Genomic DNA, 13475 nt, shown 5'->3' with positions numbered 1-13475 from the left:
AAATGTCTGTTCATTTCAGATGCCCATTTCTGGATTGGGTCTTTAAATTTGGGAGGTCTGATCTTTTGAAGTTCTTTATAGATTCAAGATAGTAGACCTTTGTCTGAGGAAGAGCAGGTGAAGATTTTTTCCCACATTGTGGGTTGTCTCTTCACATTGCTGGTGGTTTCTCTTGCTGTGCAGAAGCCTTTTAATAAGAAGAGATCCCACTTGTTGATTGTTTGTGCTAATTCACGGGCAACTGAGGTTTTGTTCATAAAATCTTTTCCTACACCAATGTCTTCAAGGGTTCTACCTAACCTCTGTTCCAGCTGGTTCAGAGTTTCCATTTTAATATTTAGATCTTTAATCCATTTTGATTTTAGTTTAGTGCATGGTGAGAGATATAGGTCTAGTTTTAATCTTTGGCAAGTTGAAGCCCAATTTTTCCAGCACCATTTATTAAAGAGGCTCTCTTTCCTCCAGTGAGGGTGTTTGGCTCCTTTGTCGAAGATGAGATGGCTGAGTGTGCCTGGAGTTGTTTCTGCATCTTCTAATCTGTTCCACTGGTCCTCAAGTCTGTTTCTTTGCCAGTACCATGCTGTTTTTATCACAGTAGCTTTGTAGTAGAGTTGCAGGTTGGGGATTGTGATACCCCCTGCCATGTCTCTGTTACCTAAAATTGCTTTTGCTATTCTAGGTCTCTTCTTGTTCCAAATGAATTTTTGGATTGTTTTCTCGAGGTCTATAAAGTATGGTGCTGGGATCTCAATTGGAATTGCATTAAATCTATATAGCAGTTTTGGAAGTATGGCCATTTTCACTATGTTAATCCTTCCTACCCAGGACCAGGGGATGTCTGTCCATTTTCTGATATCATCTTCAATCTCTCTTTTTAGAGTGCCATAGTTTTCAGAGAAGAGGTCTTTGTTTTCTTTTGTTAGGATGATTCCTAGGTATTTCAGTTTTTTGGATGCTATTGTGAAAGGAATTATTTGCCCTATTTCTCTCTCAGTGAGTCTGTCATTGGTGTAGAGGAAAGCTATTGATTTTTGTGTGTTGACCTTGTAACCAGCTACTTGACTGAATTTGTTTATTAAGTCTAGAAGACTTTTGGTGGAGTTATTGGGGTCCTCTATATAGAGTATCATGTCATCTGCAAATAATGACAATTTGACTTCTTCATTACCTATCTTTATTCCTTTTATTTCTTTCTCTTGTCTAATTGCCGTGGCTAATGTGTCCAGAACTATATTGAACAAGAGTGGTGATAGTGGACATCCTTGTCTTGTTCCTAATTTTAGTGTGAAGGGTTTCAGTTTTTGACCATTTAGTATGATATTGGCTGTTGGTTTTTCATAGATGGCTTCTTTCAGTTTGAGGTAGAGACCATCTATTCCAATTTTTTGTAGGGTTTTTATCATAAATGCATGTTGGATTTTGTCAAATGGTTTTTCTGCATCTATGGAGATAATCATATGGTTTTTGTCCTTGGCTCTATTGATACAGTGTATTACATTGATTGATTTTCGTATATTGAACCATCCCTGCATCCCTGGGATGAATCCCACTTGATCAGGGTGTATGATCTTCTTGATGATCTTCTGCATTCTGTTTGCCATTATCTTATTAAGGATTTTTGCATCTATATTCATTAGTGAGATTGGCCTATAGTTCTCCTTTTCAGTTGGGTCTTTCTCTGCTTTGGGGATCAAGGTGATGCTTGCTTCCAGGAATGAATTTGGGAGTATTGCTTCCCTTTCAATTTCATTGAAGAGTTTAAACAGTAGTGGCAGTAGTTCCTCTCTAAATGTCTTGTAGAATTCAGCAGTGAAGCCATCAGGGCCCAGGCTTTTCTTAGTTGATAAACTTTTAATTACATTTTCAATTTTATTGGTTGATATTGGGTTGTTCAGAATTTTTAGGTCTTCTTCGTTCAACTTTGGTAATTCATATGTATCTAGGAATCTGTCCATGTCTTCTGTGTTGTCCACCTTATTGGCGTATAGGTTCTGGAAGTAGGTATTGATGATCCTCTGGATTTCTGCTGGGTCTGTTGTAATTTCACCCTTTTCATTCCTAATTGCATGGATTTGGGCCTTTTCTTTCCTTTTTCTGACAAGGTTGGCTAAAGGTTTGTCAATTTTGTTGATTCTTTTGAAGAACCAACTCTTGGCTTCATTGATTTTTTTTGTATCGTTCTCTTAGTCTCCATTGCATTGATTTCTGGTCTTATCTTTATAATTTCCTCCCTTGTATGAGCTTTGGGGTTGTCCTGCTCTTCTTCTTCTAGAAGCTTGAGGTTCAGCATGAGGTTGTTTAATTGGGCTTGTTCTGTTTTCCTAATATGCGTATTCACTGCTATGAATTTCCCTCAAAAGACTGCTTTCATTGTGTCCCATAGATTCCAATATGTTGTATTGTCATTGTCATTTAATTGAAGGAACTGTCTGATTTCTTCTTTAATTTCCTCTGTGACACATTGGTTATTCAGAAGTGTGTTGTTCATTTTCCACATGTTTATGAAATTTTTTGAGTTTCTTTTGCTATGGATCTCCAATTTCATTGCACTATGGTCTGATAATATACAGGGGATAACTTCAATTCCTTTGCACTTACTTAAACATGTTCTATGTGTGAGTATGTGGTCTATTTTTGAGAATGACCCATGTGCAGCTGAGAAAAATGTGTATTCTGATTTTGAGGGGTGGAAGACTCTGTAAACATCTGTTAAGTTCATTTGTTCAAGAGTTCGATTGAGTTCTAGTATTTCATTACTTATTTTTAGTCTAGTTGATCTATCTATTTGTGACATTGGGGTGTTGAGGTCCCCCACTACAATTGTATTAGTGCATATATGACTTTTCATGTCCGTTAGTATTTGTTTTATATTGTTGGGTGCACTAGTGTTTGTTGCATAGATATTTATGATTGTCATCTCTTCCTCTTGGATTCTTCCCTTTAAAAGGATGTAGTGTCCTTCTTCATCTCTCTTAATCAGTCTTGGTTTGAAATCTACTTGATCTGCCAAGAGGATAGCTACTCCTGCTTTTTTTCGGGTTCCTGTCACATGGAGTATTGTTTTCCCCCCTTTACCTTTCAGTCTATGAGTTTCCTTTTGAATTAAGTGTGTTTCTTGTATGCAGCATATTGTTGGATTTTGCTTCTTAACCCATTCTGCCAGTCTATTTCTTTTGATTGGTGAATTGAGACCATTAACGTTGATGGTTATAACTAAAATGTATTGACTTGTCATTGCCATGACTTTTTCTTTTTATTGGATTCTCCCCCTTTACATTTAATTTCTTTTCATGCCAGATGGGTTCATTCTGCTTTGCTTCCTGGGGTTGTGATCCTCAATGTCTGTTCCTAGGATATTGTGTAAAATTCTTTGGAGTGCTGGTTTGGTATTCATGAAGTTCCTAAGGTGCTCTTTGTCATGAAAGTATCTTATTTCTCCATCAATTTTGAAAGATAGTTTTGCAGGGTACATCAATCTGGGTTGGAGGCTGTTTTCTTTTAGGGCTTGGAATATGTCACTCCAAGCTCTTCTTGCCTTAATGGTTTGTGCTGAGAAGTCTGCTGTGATTCTGATGGGCTTTCCTTTGTATGTGATTTGTTTCTTTTCTCTGACGGCTTGGAGAACTTTGTTCTTCTGTTGAGTTCCTGGAATCTTAACAATTATATGCCTATGTGTAGTTTTTTTTGATCAAGGCTATTTGGAGTCCTATATGCCTTATCTGTGTGTCAATCTCTTTTCCCCTGCTTGGGAAGTTTTCTGCCATTATTTCTGTGAAGAGATTTTTTATGTCATCTCCTCTCTCTCCTGTTTCTTCGTTGAGCGCAATCAGTCTTATGTTATTCTTCTTTGCATCATCTAGCAGCTGCTGGATTGATTTCTCATGTTCCCTTATAATTTTGAAGCAATTTTTCTTTTCCTGGTCACTAATTGCAATCTTATCTTCTATATCTGAAATTCTGTCCTCACATTGGCTCATTCTGCTGTGTAGACTTTCAATGGAGTTTTTCATGTCCTGGAAATCTATTTGCATCTGTTTTATGGATTCCATTTGTTTCTTATGTTGGGATTCCATCATGTTCCTGAGCTCCTCTCTAGATTTATTAATCATGTCTTGCACTAGGGGCACAATTTCTCCTGTTATCTGAGAAATTATTTCTGATTTCATTTTTTCCAGATCCCCTTTTGTTGCCAGTTCAGTGGGTCCAGGTGGTTGAGTATCAGAGTATTCCATCTCATTTCCCTTTGGGGTTGCTGTAGGTGATCTGGAAGTCTGGTTTTGAGACTTATTTACTTGTTTTCTCATTTCGACTGGGGCAGGGGGGCTGTTAGCGCCTGCACGGATTACCTCCTCTGAGCTGGGTGAGGTGGGACAGGGGCCGGGAGCAGTGGTAGGGATGGTGATCCAAAGCCCTTTCCTGTGGGCTGGGAGCAACGGGAGGGATGGTGGCCAGGAAGCCCCTTCCTCTGGACCAGGAGCAGTGGGATGATGGCTCAGAAGCCCCTCCCTCTGGGCCGGGAGCGGTGGGAGGGATGGTGGCCTGGAAGCCCCTTCCTCTGGGCCAGGAGCAGCTGGACAGAAGGTGGCCCACAAGCCCTTTCCTTTGGGCTGGGAGCAGCGGGAGGGATGATGACCAGGAAGCCCCTTCCTCTGGACCAGGAACAGTGGGACGACGGCTCAGATGCCCCTACCTCTGGGCCAGGAACAGCAGGACTCAGTACCTTGGTCTGGTGGTCTGGTGTCCTCTGTGTCTTTGTAGTGTGGAACCAGGTGGCTGCCTGTCTGCAGCGGTATGATTCTGTGTCTTCTGCTTGACTCAGGACCTCGGTAGGGCGTGCACAGACCTTCCTGTGTGCAGCGGGCTGATTCGGCGTATTCTGCAGGACTGGGGACCTCGGTAGGGCGTGGGCAAACCCGCCTGTCTGCAGCGGGCTGACTGGACTCCTCTACTTTATTCTTTATCATTTCCTTTCTTTTACTAATTTTGGGCTTCATTTGTTCTTTGTTAGTTCCTGAAGTATAGGGTTACATTATTTGATGTCATTCTTCTTTTTATCTAGGCATTTGCTGCTATAAACTTTTCAGAGTTGCTTTTGATACATCCCAAAAGCTTGGTATCCATTTCATTTGTCTCATTATATTTTTAAATGTTGCTAATGTTTTTTTTCTTTGACCCATTGATTGTTCAGGAACATGTTGTTTAATTTCCATCTATTTGTGAATTTTTCAAAAGTCTTGCTATTAATTTCTAATTTCATAGCACTGTAGATATAAAGGTATTTGATGTGATTCCAGTCTTCTTAAATTTTTTAGAACTTGTCTTGTGGTATGACATGTGTCTATCCTGGAGTATCTTTCCCACACACTAGAGAAGAGTGTGTGTTCTACTGCTGTTGGCTGGAAAGTTCTATATATGTCTGATCGACCCATTTAGTCTAACATTTAGTTTAGGTCTAAAGTTTTCCTATTGATTTTCTGTCTAGATGATCTGCCCATTGTTGAAAGTGAGGAACTACGTCTCCACTATTATATTACAAGCTACTTATTCCTTATATCTATCATTATTTACTTGACATATTTAGGGGGTCTAGTGTTGGGTACATATATATTTACAACTGTTATATCTTCCTAATGAATTGACCCTTTATCAGTATGTAATTACCTTCTTTGCTTCATTTTAATTTTTCATGTAAAATATATTGTTTTCTGATATACTCATAGCTGCCTCATTCTCTTTTCATTTCCATTTCTTGAAATATCTTTTTCTATCCCTTTAATTTCAGTTTCTGTGTTCTTAAGTGTAAAGTGCGTGTCTTGCAGGCAGTACATATATAGTTGGGTTTTCAATCCATTCAGCCACTCTGTCTTTTGATGGGAGAACTTAATGCATTTACATTCAAGGTAATCATCGACAGCCAAGATCTTATTACCTCCATTTTATTCATTGTTTTGTGACTATTTTATACATCTTTTTTCCTATCTTTTGATGATTTCTCCAGTGATACACTTTGGTTTCTTACTTTTTATCTTTTGTGAATCTACCATAAGCTTTTGCTTGTTGAATGTAATTAGGTTTGCATAATACATCTTATAGATATAACAGGCTATTTGAAGCTGATAACAATTTAATTTTAATTGTCTATAAGAAGTCTACACATTTACTCCACCCTTCTCCCAACATTTTATGCTTTATGTCACAGTTTACATCTATTTTATATTGCACATCTTCAATAATTATTGTAGCTATTACAGTGGTACCCCGGATCATGAATGCTCTGTTCACAAACAATTCTGTTCTCACACAAGAGCATTTGACAAAATTTTGCTTCCATTCACAAACTTTACATCAGGTGACAAACACAACTCCAGCCATCTTCCCCCAAATCATACAACAAATTAAGTTCATGGACCATGCCACCACTGTGTTAGTTTTTTAAACCATTCTTTTGTAAACTTTATACTTCCTGACTGGACCATGCATTTTAATTCTGTTTCACATCTTGTTCCACATAGTGCTCAACATGAAACACTCAATGCGTTACTTTGTGATTGACGTGCCTTTCAGGGAGTGATACTGCTCAGCCCAGTGATGTCTCTTACCATCACTCACACTTGATTTACGGGCCACTGGTTCTGGGATCCTGCCATTACTGATGACATTCTCTTCTCTTCTCTCTTTCCACCCACAGCATGTGCGTTCCGGTACAATGGGCTTTCCTTTGTCTACCTGATCTACCTCCTGCTCATTCCTCTGTTCTCAGAACCAACAAAAGCGACGATGCAAGGTAAGAGCCTTTCCTGTTCTCTCCTGGTTGTCCAGTCCACTGTACTGTGCCGGGCTCCTTGCCTTTGTCTTTCTCCAGTGGGAAAGACGTCATCTGTGCACATGGTCCCTTGGGCAGTGGGGGTCCCGCAAGGGAAGGGCTGCCCAGGTGGGCTGCAGGCGACTTGCCGTGATGCCCAGGCCCAGATGCTCCCTGTAGATGTTCTCTGTTAGGTCCTTAGCAGCGGGCCTGGTGGGGTGTCTGAAAGGTTTAACTCTCAGTATTGTCAGGCAGACATGGCCCAGGCAGGCAGTATGGCGCATGGGGCTGGGCTTCGGGTTGCTGAGGAGAGCACTCTGAGCAGTGCAGGAGGAGACGGGGTGGGAGGCCCGTCCAGCTCTGCTTTTGTGCCTGTGAGATCTGTTAAGTGGGTGCCGCATGGCAAGGGTGGCGAGCAGTCACTGCAGGTTTAGTTCTCAGCACTAAACCCCCACAAAGCTCCAGTCCTTTCTCACCCTCTGCAAGACCTCGCAGTGCAGAAGAGAAGAGAAGAGAAGCCGCGTTTTCGGAGGCTCTGATGAGGAAGAATGCTCTGGTTTGTGAATTTATCTAATTGAAGTTCTTCCACAATTATAAAGTGAAAGTGACACTGAGTTAATTTAATAAACCATTTAAAAAACTTTCTTTGCAGTGCTGGGGATTGAACCCAGCATCCTCACACTGAGCTACAATCCCAGTTCTTTTTTTAAAATTTTTTTTGAGTCAAGTTCTCACTAAATCACTAAGTTGTCCATGCTGGGCTTGAACTTGGGACCCTCCTGGTTCAGCTTCCCAGAGTGCTGGGAGGACAGGTGTGAGCCCGGCTAGGTTGTTTGTTCCTTAGACACACCTCCATAGCAAGAACTAAGGAGCATGGCAGGGCCGGAAGCGGGTGTGACAGTGTCTGTTTGCGGGAAGGGAAGGAAGTTGGGTCTGACATGCAGAGCAGCATGGACCGTGTGGGCGCTGGAGAAGCAGAGCACAGACCCCGTGTGCACAGAACAGCAAGTGCGGCTCCAGCTCTCCCGGCCTCTCATTCATTCCCCGGGCTCCAGAGCATCAAGGCCGCTTGCCCTGGCCGCGGGACTGCGGTGCTGGCCTGATGTTGCTGCCTCAGGCCTGGCTCCCCCACAGCTCCCGAGTCCCTTCCACACTCACTACACAAGCTGCCCATCTTGTCAAACACAGCCCCTTCCTCGCATTCAGCACGAGCAGAGCGGCTCCCGGCCTCAGCAGCAAGGTGACAGCACAGCCTGTGACGGAGATGGAGAGTGGAGGACACTCTCCACTCTTGGAGGACAGACGAAGCTGCTTTACTCGGCGCAGGCAAACAGGTGGCCTGGCCCTGAGCAGAACCAGCGGAGCATGGGGAAGAGCATGGACCAAAGTGAGAAGTGGTCACCAGTGAGGCGTTGGTCAGAGGATTTAATGCCTCGAGGAGTCAGGGTGAAGGCAGCGTGGTTTGTGCTCCTCGCCTGGTGGTGGCTGTGCCGAGGTCTCTGGAATCAAGGCCGGGACCCGATGGCCTTTCCCGCCTGGCCAAGCTGGGGGTAGGGTGGTGGCCAGGCTCTGCCATGTCCCCTGGCACGATACAGCCCACTCCTGCTTTGGGAGCGTTCAGAACACTGCCACACTTTAAAACCATGCACTCTCGTGTGTCCCATTAAATTATCGCTGTTATACCATGAGAGCCCCTCCTCAGCCGGCTGGGACATGAGGCAACTGGGTCCCAGTTCATGTGGCTGCCCCAGCTTTCTTTCCCTGAGCCAGCAGCCCTGAGCGTGAGGTGGTGTCAGGGGCCATTGGTCTCCGCCCGGCACATCTCAGTGGCTCCACCGGGCAGTCAGGATCACGCCACACCAGGGGGTGGAGCAAAGCACAGCTCCTCTGCCACGGAGGGGCCCAGGTGATGCCGTGTCATGGGGCTGGGCGCAGACAGCAGGGCAGGTGCAGGTCTGTGCTGCCGGCAGTGCCTCAGTGCAGCTCACTCTCGGCCCTCCCAGGAGCCCCAACACAGCAGTGTGGCATTTTGTCTTCCTCCTTCCTGCGTTTCGGCACCAGGAATCTTGATTGGTCTTCAGCGTAGCCTCCTGTGTTAGTTTCCGCAGTCGTAGGCAGGTACCTCTGGAAGCAGGTACCCCAAGGTTTTCTGAGTGTGTGGGACGCCCATCCATGCACCCCTAAAACCTGTGTTTTGAGGCATCTTGGGTCAGTCCTCCCTGGTGGCTCAGGGGTCCTGTGTGGTGCCCAGCTGTGCGGGTGAGGCCTGAAGTGCATGCGGAGTGGCTTTTCAGGGAAACTCGGCCCTAAGCTCCTGACACTAGGCTCTGTGCTCTGACACCTTTCACAAGTCTGATGGGTCTGTTGGCGAATTGCAAGGAGCACGAGAGTGGAGCTGTCCCTGTGCCCAGATTGTCTGTGAATCTGCGTGGATCTGCATCTACCCCAGGAGCTGGTGTGGCCCTGGCCGGGCCTGGGCCATGCAGTGTCGCGGAGCCCTGGATGGGAGCCAGGCCATCCTCTGCCCTCCAGCTGGACTGACTGCGTGTTCACCTGTGTGATCTGTTTCGAAGCGGGCCCCTCAAAGCCTCATTTAACATGCGTATTTGGTGCATTTTTCCTCCAGTGTGTGACTGTCAGGAAGGCAAAGGTGTACAGTTTGCTTGCTGCTATATTTCCTGGCCCTGAAGCAGGCCCTGAGGGCTCTCAGTACACACTGTGAAATGAATGAATGGAGCCATCGCCAGGGCTGGGGTCCCAGGAGTGTCTGTGAATGAAGCTACCGACCTGTGCGCACCTTGTCCCTGGCACAGCCAAGGCCAGAGACTGGTGTGTGGCAGGCACCAGGCTGCTGGGGACGGGTGCGCTTGGGAAGAGGCCTTGGCACTATACTCATTCAGATTTAATTAGGACTGGAGGATTCAGAGCAGCTGAAGACACAGAGACCATTAGAATGGTTTATGCTGTTGCCCACCACGACGGAGATTTCATTTAAGCCTACATACCCTGGGGAAGGCAGCAGGCACCTTCTTGCCCTTCAGGAACTGTGCTCTGTGCGGGGACTGAGCGTATTCTCCACTGGATCCAGTCACTCCGTGGCCAGGTGCTTCGAGTGTGTGAGGTGTATCCAGACACAAATAGGTTCCCTCGCGTTGTGATGCGTGGAGTATAGTGCATTGGTCAGCACGGTGGAAGGATCTGTACTTTGTCTGGATGGAATGTAAGTCTTAAAGCTGAGGCTGGAGGAAGGCCGCAGTGTGTGCTCAGTAAATACTGGCCCACACTGTTGTCACCGTTCTCAAGCGCAATGTTACTGCTTGGATGTCAGAGTGAGCTGGATGTACCCTTGCTCGTGGCTTACCGTCGCTAGTCTTTACTAGTTGAGGGATTGTGGAGCTTTCTCACCTTTGGTAAACGAGTCCATAATTTCAAGGTGTCTCTGATTAACGGTTCAATGATATTTCGGTTAGTAACCTATTAAGGGAGAGCCAGTCGCGCTGTCTTCTGAATACATCTTTATATTCACGAGCTTTAACCTCATTCTCGCAGTGAACTTTTGATTAAAAATGATGATCAAGGAGCCTCACATTCTGGGGGTGCACAGGTGCCCTGTGTGTGGACTGCCACACCCGCAGCCCCGGGCTGTTCTGCCTCACACCCAGGACACAGGAAATCCTGGGGCCTTGGGAGGAGGGAGCCAGGTGGTGGGTCAGGGTGTGGCCGACAGACTGCTGTGTGCAGGGCTGAGAGTCTGGAGAGATGACATGAGCAAACCCAGGCCCATTTCTGTCCGCTTTGGCTCGGATTGATGGTGTGCATGTGTTGAGGGTGACCGGTTCTTTCTTTCAACACGCATTAATCCAGAGACTCTCCACACAGCTCCGTGTTGGGCTTTGGAGGATACAGAGGTGCAGCGTGCATAGCTCTTCACTGGAGTGGCCTCTTCCTTCCCCACCTTGGACATCTGGTGCCTCATTGGGTGGTGGCTTTTCCATGGCACAAGCAGCCACCTGCTTCCTGTGGCGAAGCCACTGTGCTCTGAGCTGACTCTCTGGTGCCTGACGGCACTGTCTCAGAGCACGAGATGACCCTGGGACCGCTGTCAGCCTTGCTGGGGAACACTGGTGACAAAGTGAGCCGTACTGATCTAAAGAAACCAGGACAGTTAGCGTGGATCCCAGGGTCTGACAGTCACTGCTCCCATGAGCAAGGAGGCGGGAGGCTGATTTGAGGAGGCACAGGCGAGAAATGCACGTGGAGCTGATGAATGTCTGCGTGGTGAGCAGGTGTGCAAGGATGGATTTGTGGCATCTCTCATGTTGTTGCAGGAGACCCCCAGGAGGGAAGGCGGCAGCTTGGGAAGCGTCAGCTCCTGGTTTACTCTAGAATCCTGGTGACTGCAGTCAGGCAGTGGCCGTGCATCCAGCTGGGATGCAGGCACCAGAGTGGGCGGGTGCTAGTCCATAAGAAGAGAGCTAGACAGCTGTTCTGCCCCTGCCCCGTGTGCCAGGTGCTGCACTGAGCCCCCTCCTTTTGTCAGAGGATAGAAGAACCACTGTGATTGCAAGACAGCGCCTCCATTCCAGATGGGAACACGGCTGTGAGCGAACTGGCCTGGGAGTCCACTGAGCACTCAGCTCCCACCTGGCGCCGGTGGAGGGACTGGGCTGGCAGCAGCAAGACCCACCCCACCTGGCCAGCCCAGCTCTCTCGCCTCCCCACACCCCAGCACAAGTCCCTGGCTATGCCTGTGAGTCCTGGAAGTCTGGTCTCTTGGCAGTGTCAGCACACACTCTCCATGCCTCCTGCACTCTCGGCACACAGGTGACTGTGCAGCATTGCCACGGCCTGCCCACGCTCTGGGTGCAGCAGATGAGTACCCAGCCAGTGTGCGGCCGGTGCCTTGCTGGAAGCCACTCCTGTCTGCTTGTGCCCTTCCGGTAAAGCCCACTGTCGTGCGTCCTCACAGGCTGAAGGTGGGGGCCAGGCAGGTCTTCTTTTTCCTCTTTGGGTAAGTCATTTACTTGTGGGGGCCAGTTGAATTTTGTGGGCTGCATCGCGTCAGCCTACAGCAAGGGCCTCTCAGAAGCCTTGCCACTGGAATCGGTTCATACGTGAGATGCTCATGTCGCACAGACACAGGGTGAGGGTCACGTGGTGTCACTGCCTGAGATGTGCGACCGCACACAGCTGGCTCTGGCCCAGGGGCCCCAGCTCCTTCAGAAGCCTTGTTTTAGAGCAGACAGCTCTGGCAGAGATGAGAACGAAACTCCTGGGGGCGATGACAGGGAAGCCCCCGGAGCCTCAGTGGGTCTCCCTGACGTCCCGGGCATGACAGTCGGCTCCCCGGGAGGAGGCACCCATGGCAGGGCCCTGTCTGCTGAGCCAGCGCGGTGGCCAAGGAGTGCGGTGGGTTTGTGGCAGCCCTGCTGTGAGCATGGTTTTCCCCAGGTGCCCTTGTGGAGGAGAGTCCTGCTTCCCTGCTTGAAAGGAGGAAGCCTCTCAAACAGCCTTATTTTTCCCTTAGCGAACTTTGCTTTGTTATTTGGAGAGGGTAGCAGTTAGCCGGATGGGTCTGCTTGCATTGCACGCCAGGCGCATTGCTCACCTTGTGTCTTGTGCGCCGGGTGTTCTCCAACACCTGTGGAGACAGAGTCAGAAGGGTGAGCCCTGGAGGCCCCTGCCTTCTGGTGAGGATTCTGACCAGGAGAAACCCTGAGCGGGCCAAGTGAAGTTTGCACTGTTTCCAAGGCTGCCTTCAGAGGGCGGGAGAGAGGGCAGATGTTACACTGCACAGTTTGGGACAGGGGCCCCTGCCTGGCTGGAAGTCGCACTAATCTCAGAATGCTCACCGTGTTTGCGTAAAGTAAACACCGGAAGAGCCTTACCCTGAGCTTGTGACCGGGGCGGGACACTTAGCTGGAGTCACTAATGGCACCGGGGAAGACAAATGACTCTCAGTTTGCCCTACCTGAAGAGGCCAAGAGGTCTGCAACTTGTTCAGCTGTGTTTAGACACCAGAAAGGAAATAGTAGCAGATATTTAGAACTGCTTGCATCTGGTTTTTGTTAAAAACAGTCTTTAGACCATTAGGCTTATTATTACTGTTCACTGTGTCACAGTAACACAAACAGCAGGAAGACGTTTAATTGAGTAAATTATTAGGTAAGTGTTTATTGTCAATAATATCTGTTCACTACCGAAAGGAAAGGTGCCAAGGTGCCTGATTCTTTAATTCTTTAATAAATTAATGATAGCACTTTTAGGTTATTTTACCTGTTCTTTTCTGGGATGGTACAGATGTAATATTCCATTGTTGTTTTAAATTTAGCACGCAGTATTCAGGCAGATGGAGGGAATTTTCTACTCAATAAATTCCCAGCTCAGGAAACATCGAATCTTGTTATTATGACTGAAAAAAAAAGATCTCAGAAGTCTCAAGGTTTTTTGCTTTATTTGGCTATAATGGACCTTTTGTTTAAATGGCGCTCTGTCATTACAGTGCCTTAATTCACTTGAATGGGTATCAGTCGATCAGCTCTTTGAATGCTGGAGCTTTTGTGTCTTCATTTGTCAAACATTTCCTGGTGCCTTCTCTGTGAAGCTGTGTAGTAGGTGACTGAAGATGCAGCTTAGACAGGGCCAGGCCCTCTGTCCCACCAGGGGTCTGTAC

General features: G+C 46.9%; 1 protein-coding gene across 5 annotated transcripts in view; it reads left to right on the top strand.

The window, feature by feature from the left end:
- The window catches only part of Piezo2 (piezo type mechanosensitive ion channel component 2), a 321693-nt gene that overhangs the window by 53001 nt on the left and 255217 nt on the right, over window positions 1–13475 (top strand). For all 5 annotated transcript variants that reach the window (XM_021265256.2, XM_087194955.1, XM_087194949.1 and 2 more), the window contains exon 2: window positions 6689–6784. In XM_021265256.2, the coding sequence (XP_021120915.2) occupies window positions 6689–6784 (96 nt within the window). The remainder of the gene's footprint in view (window positions 1–6688; window positions 6785–13475) is intronic.

The sequence above is a fragment of the Heterocephalus glaber genome, unplaced genomic scaffold (assembly GCF_053883595.1).
Source record: "Heterocephalus glaber isolate CG9 unplaced genomic scaffold, H.glaber_assembly_v1.0 deba00000331, whole genome shotgun sequence".
Classification (NCBI taxonomy): Eukaryota; Metazoa; Chordata; class Mammalia; order Rodentia; family Bathyergidae; genus Heterocephalus; species Heterocephalus glaber.
The sequence above is the reverse complement of the archived record's forward strand: the minus strand, read 5'-3'. Positions and strand labels throughout refer to the sequence as shown.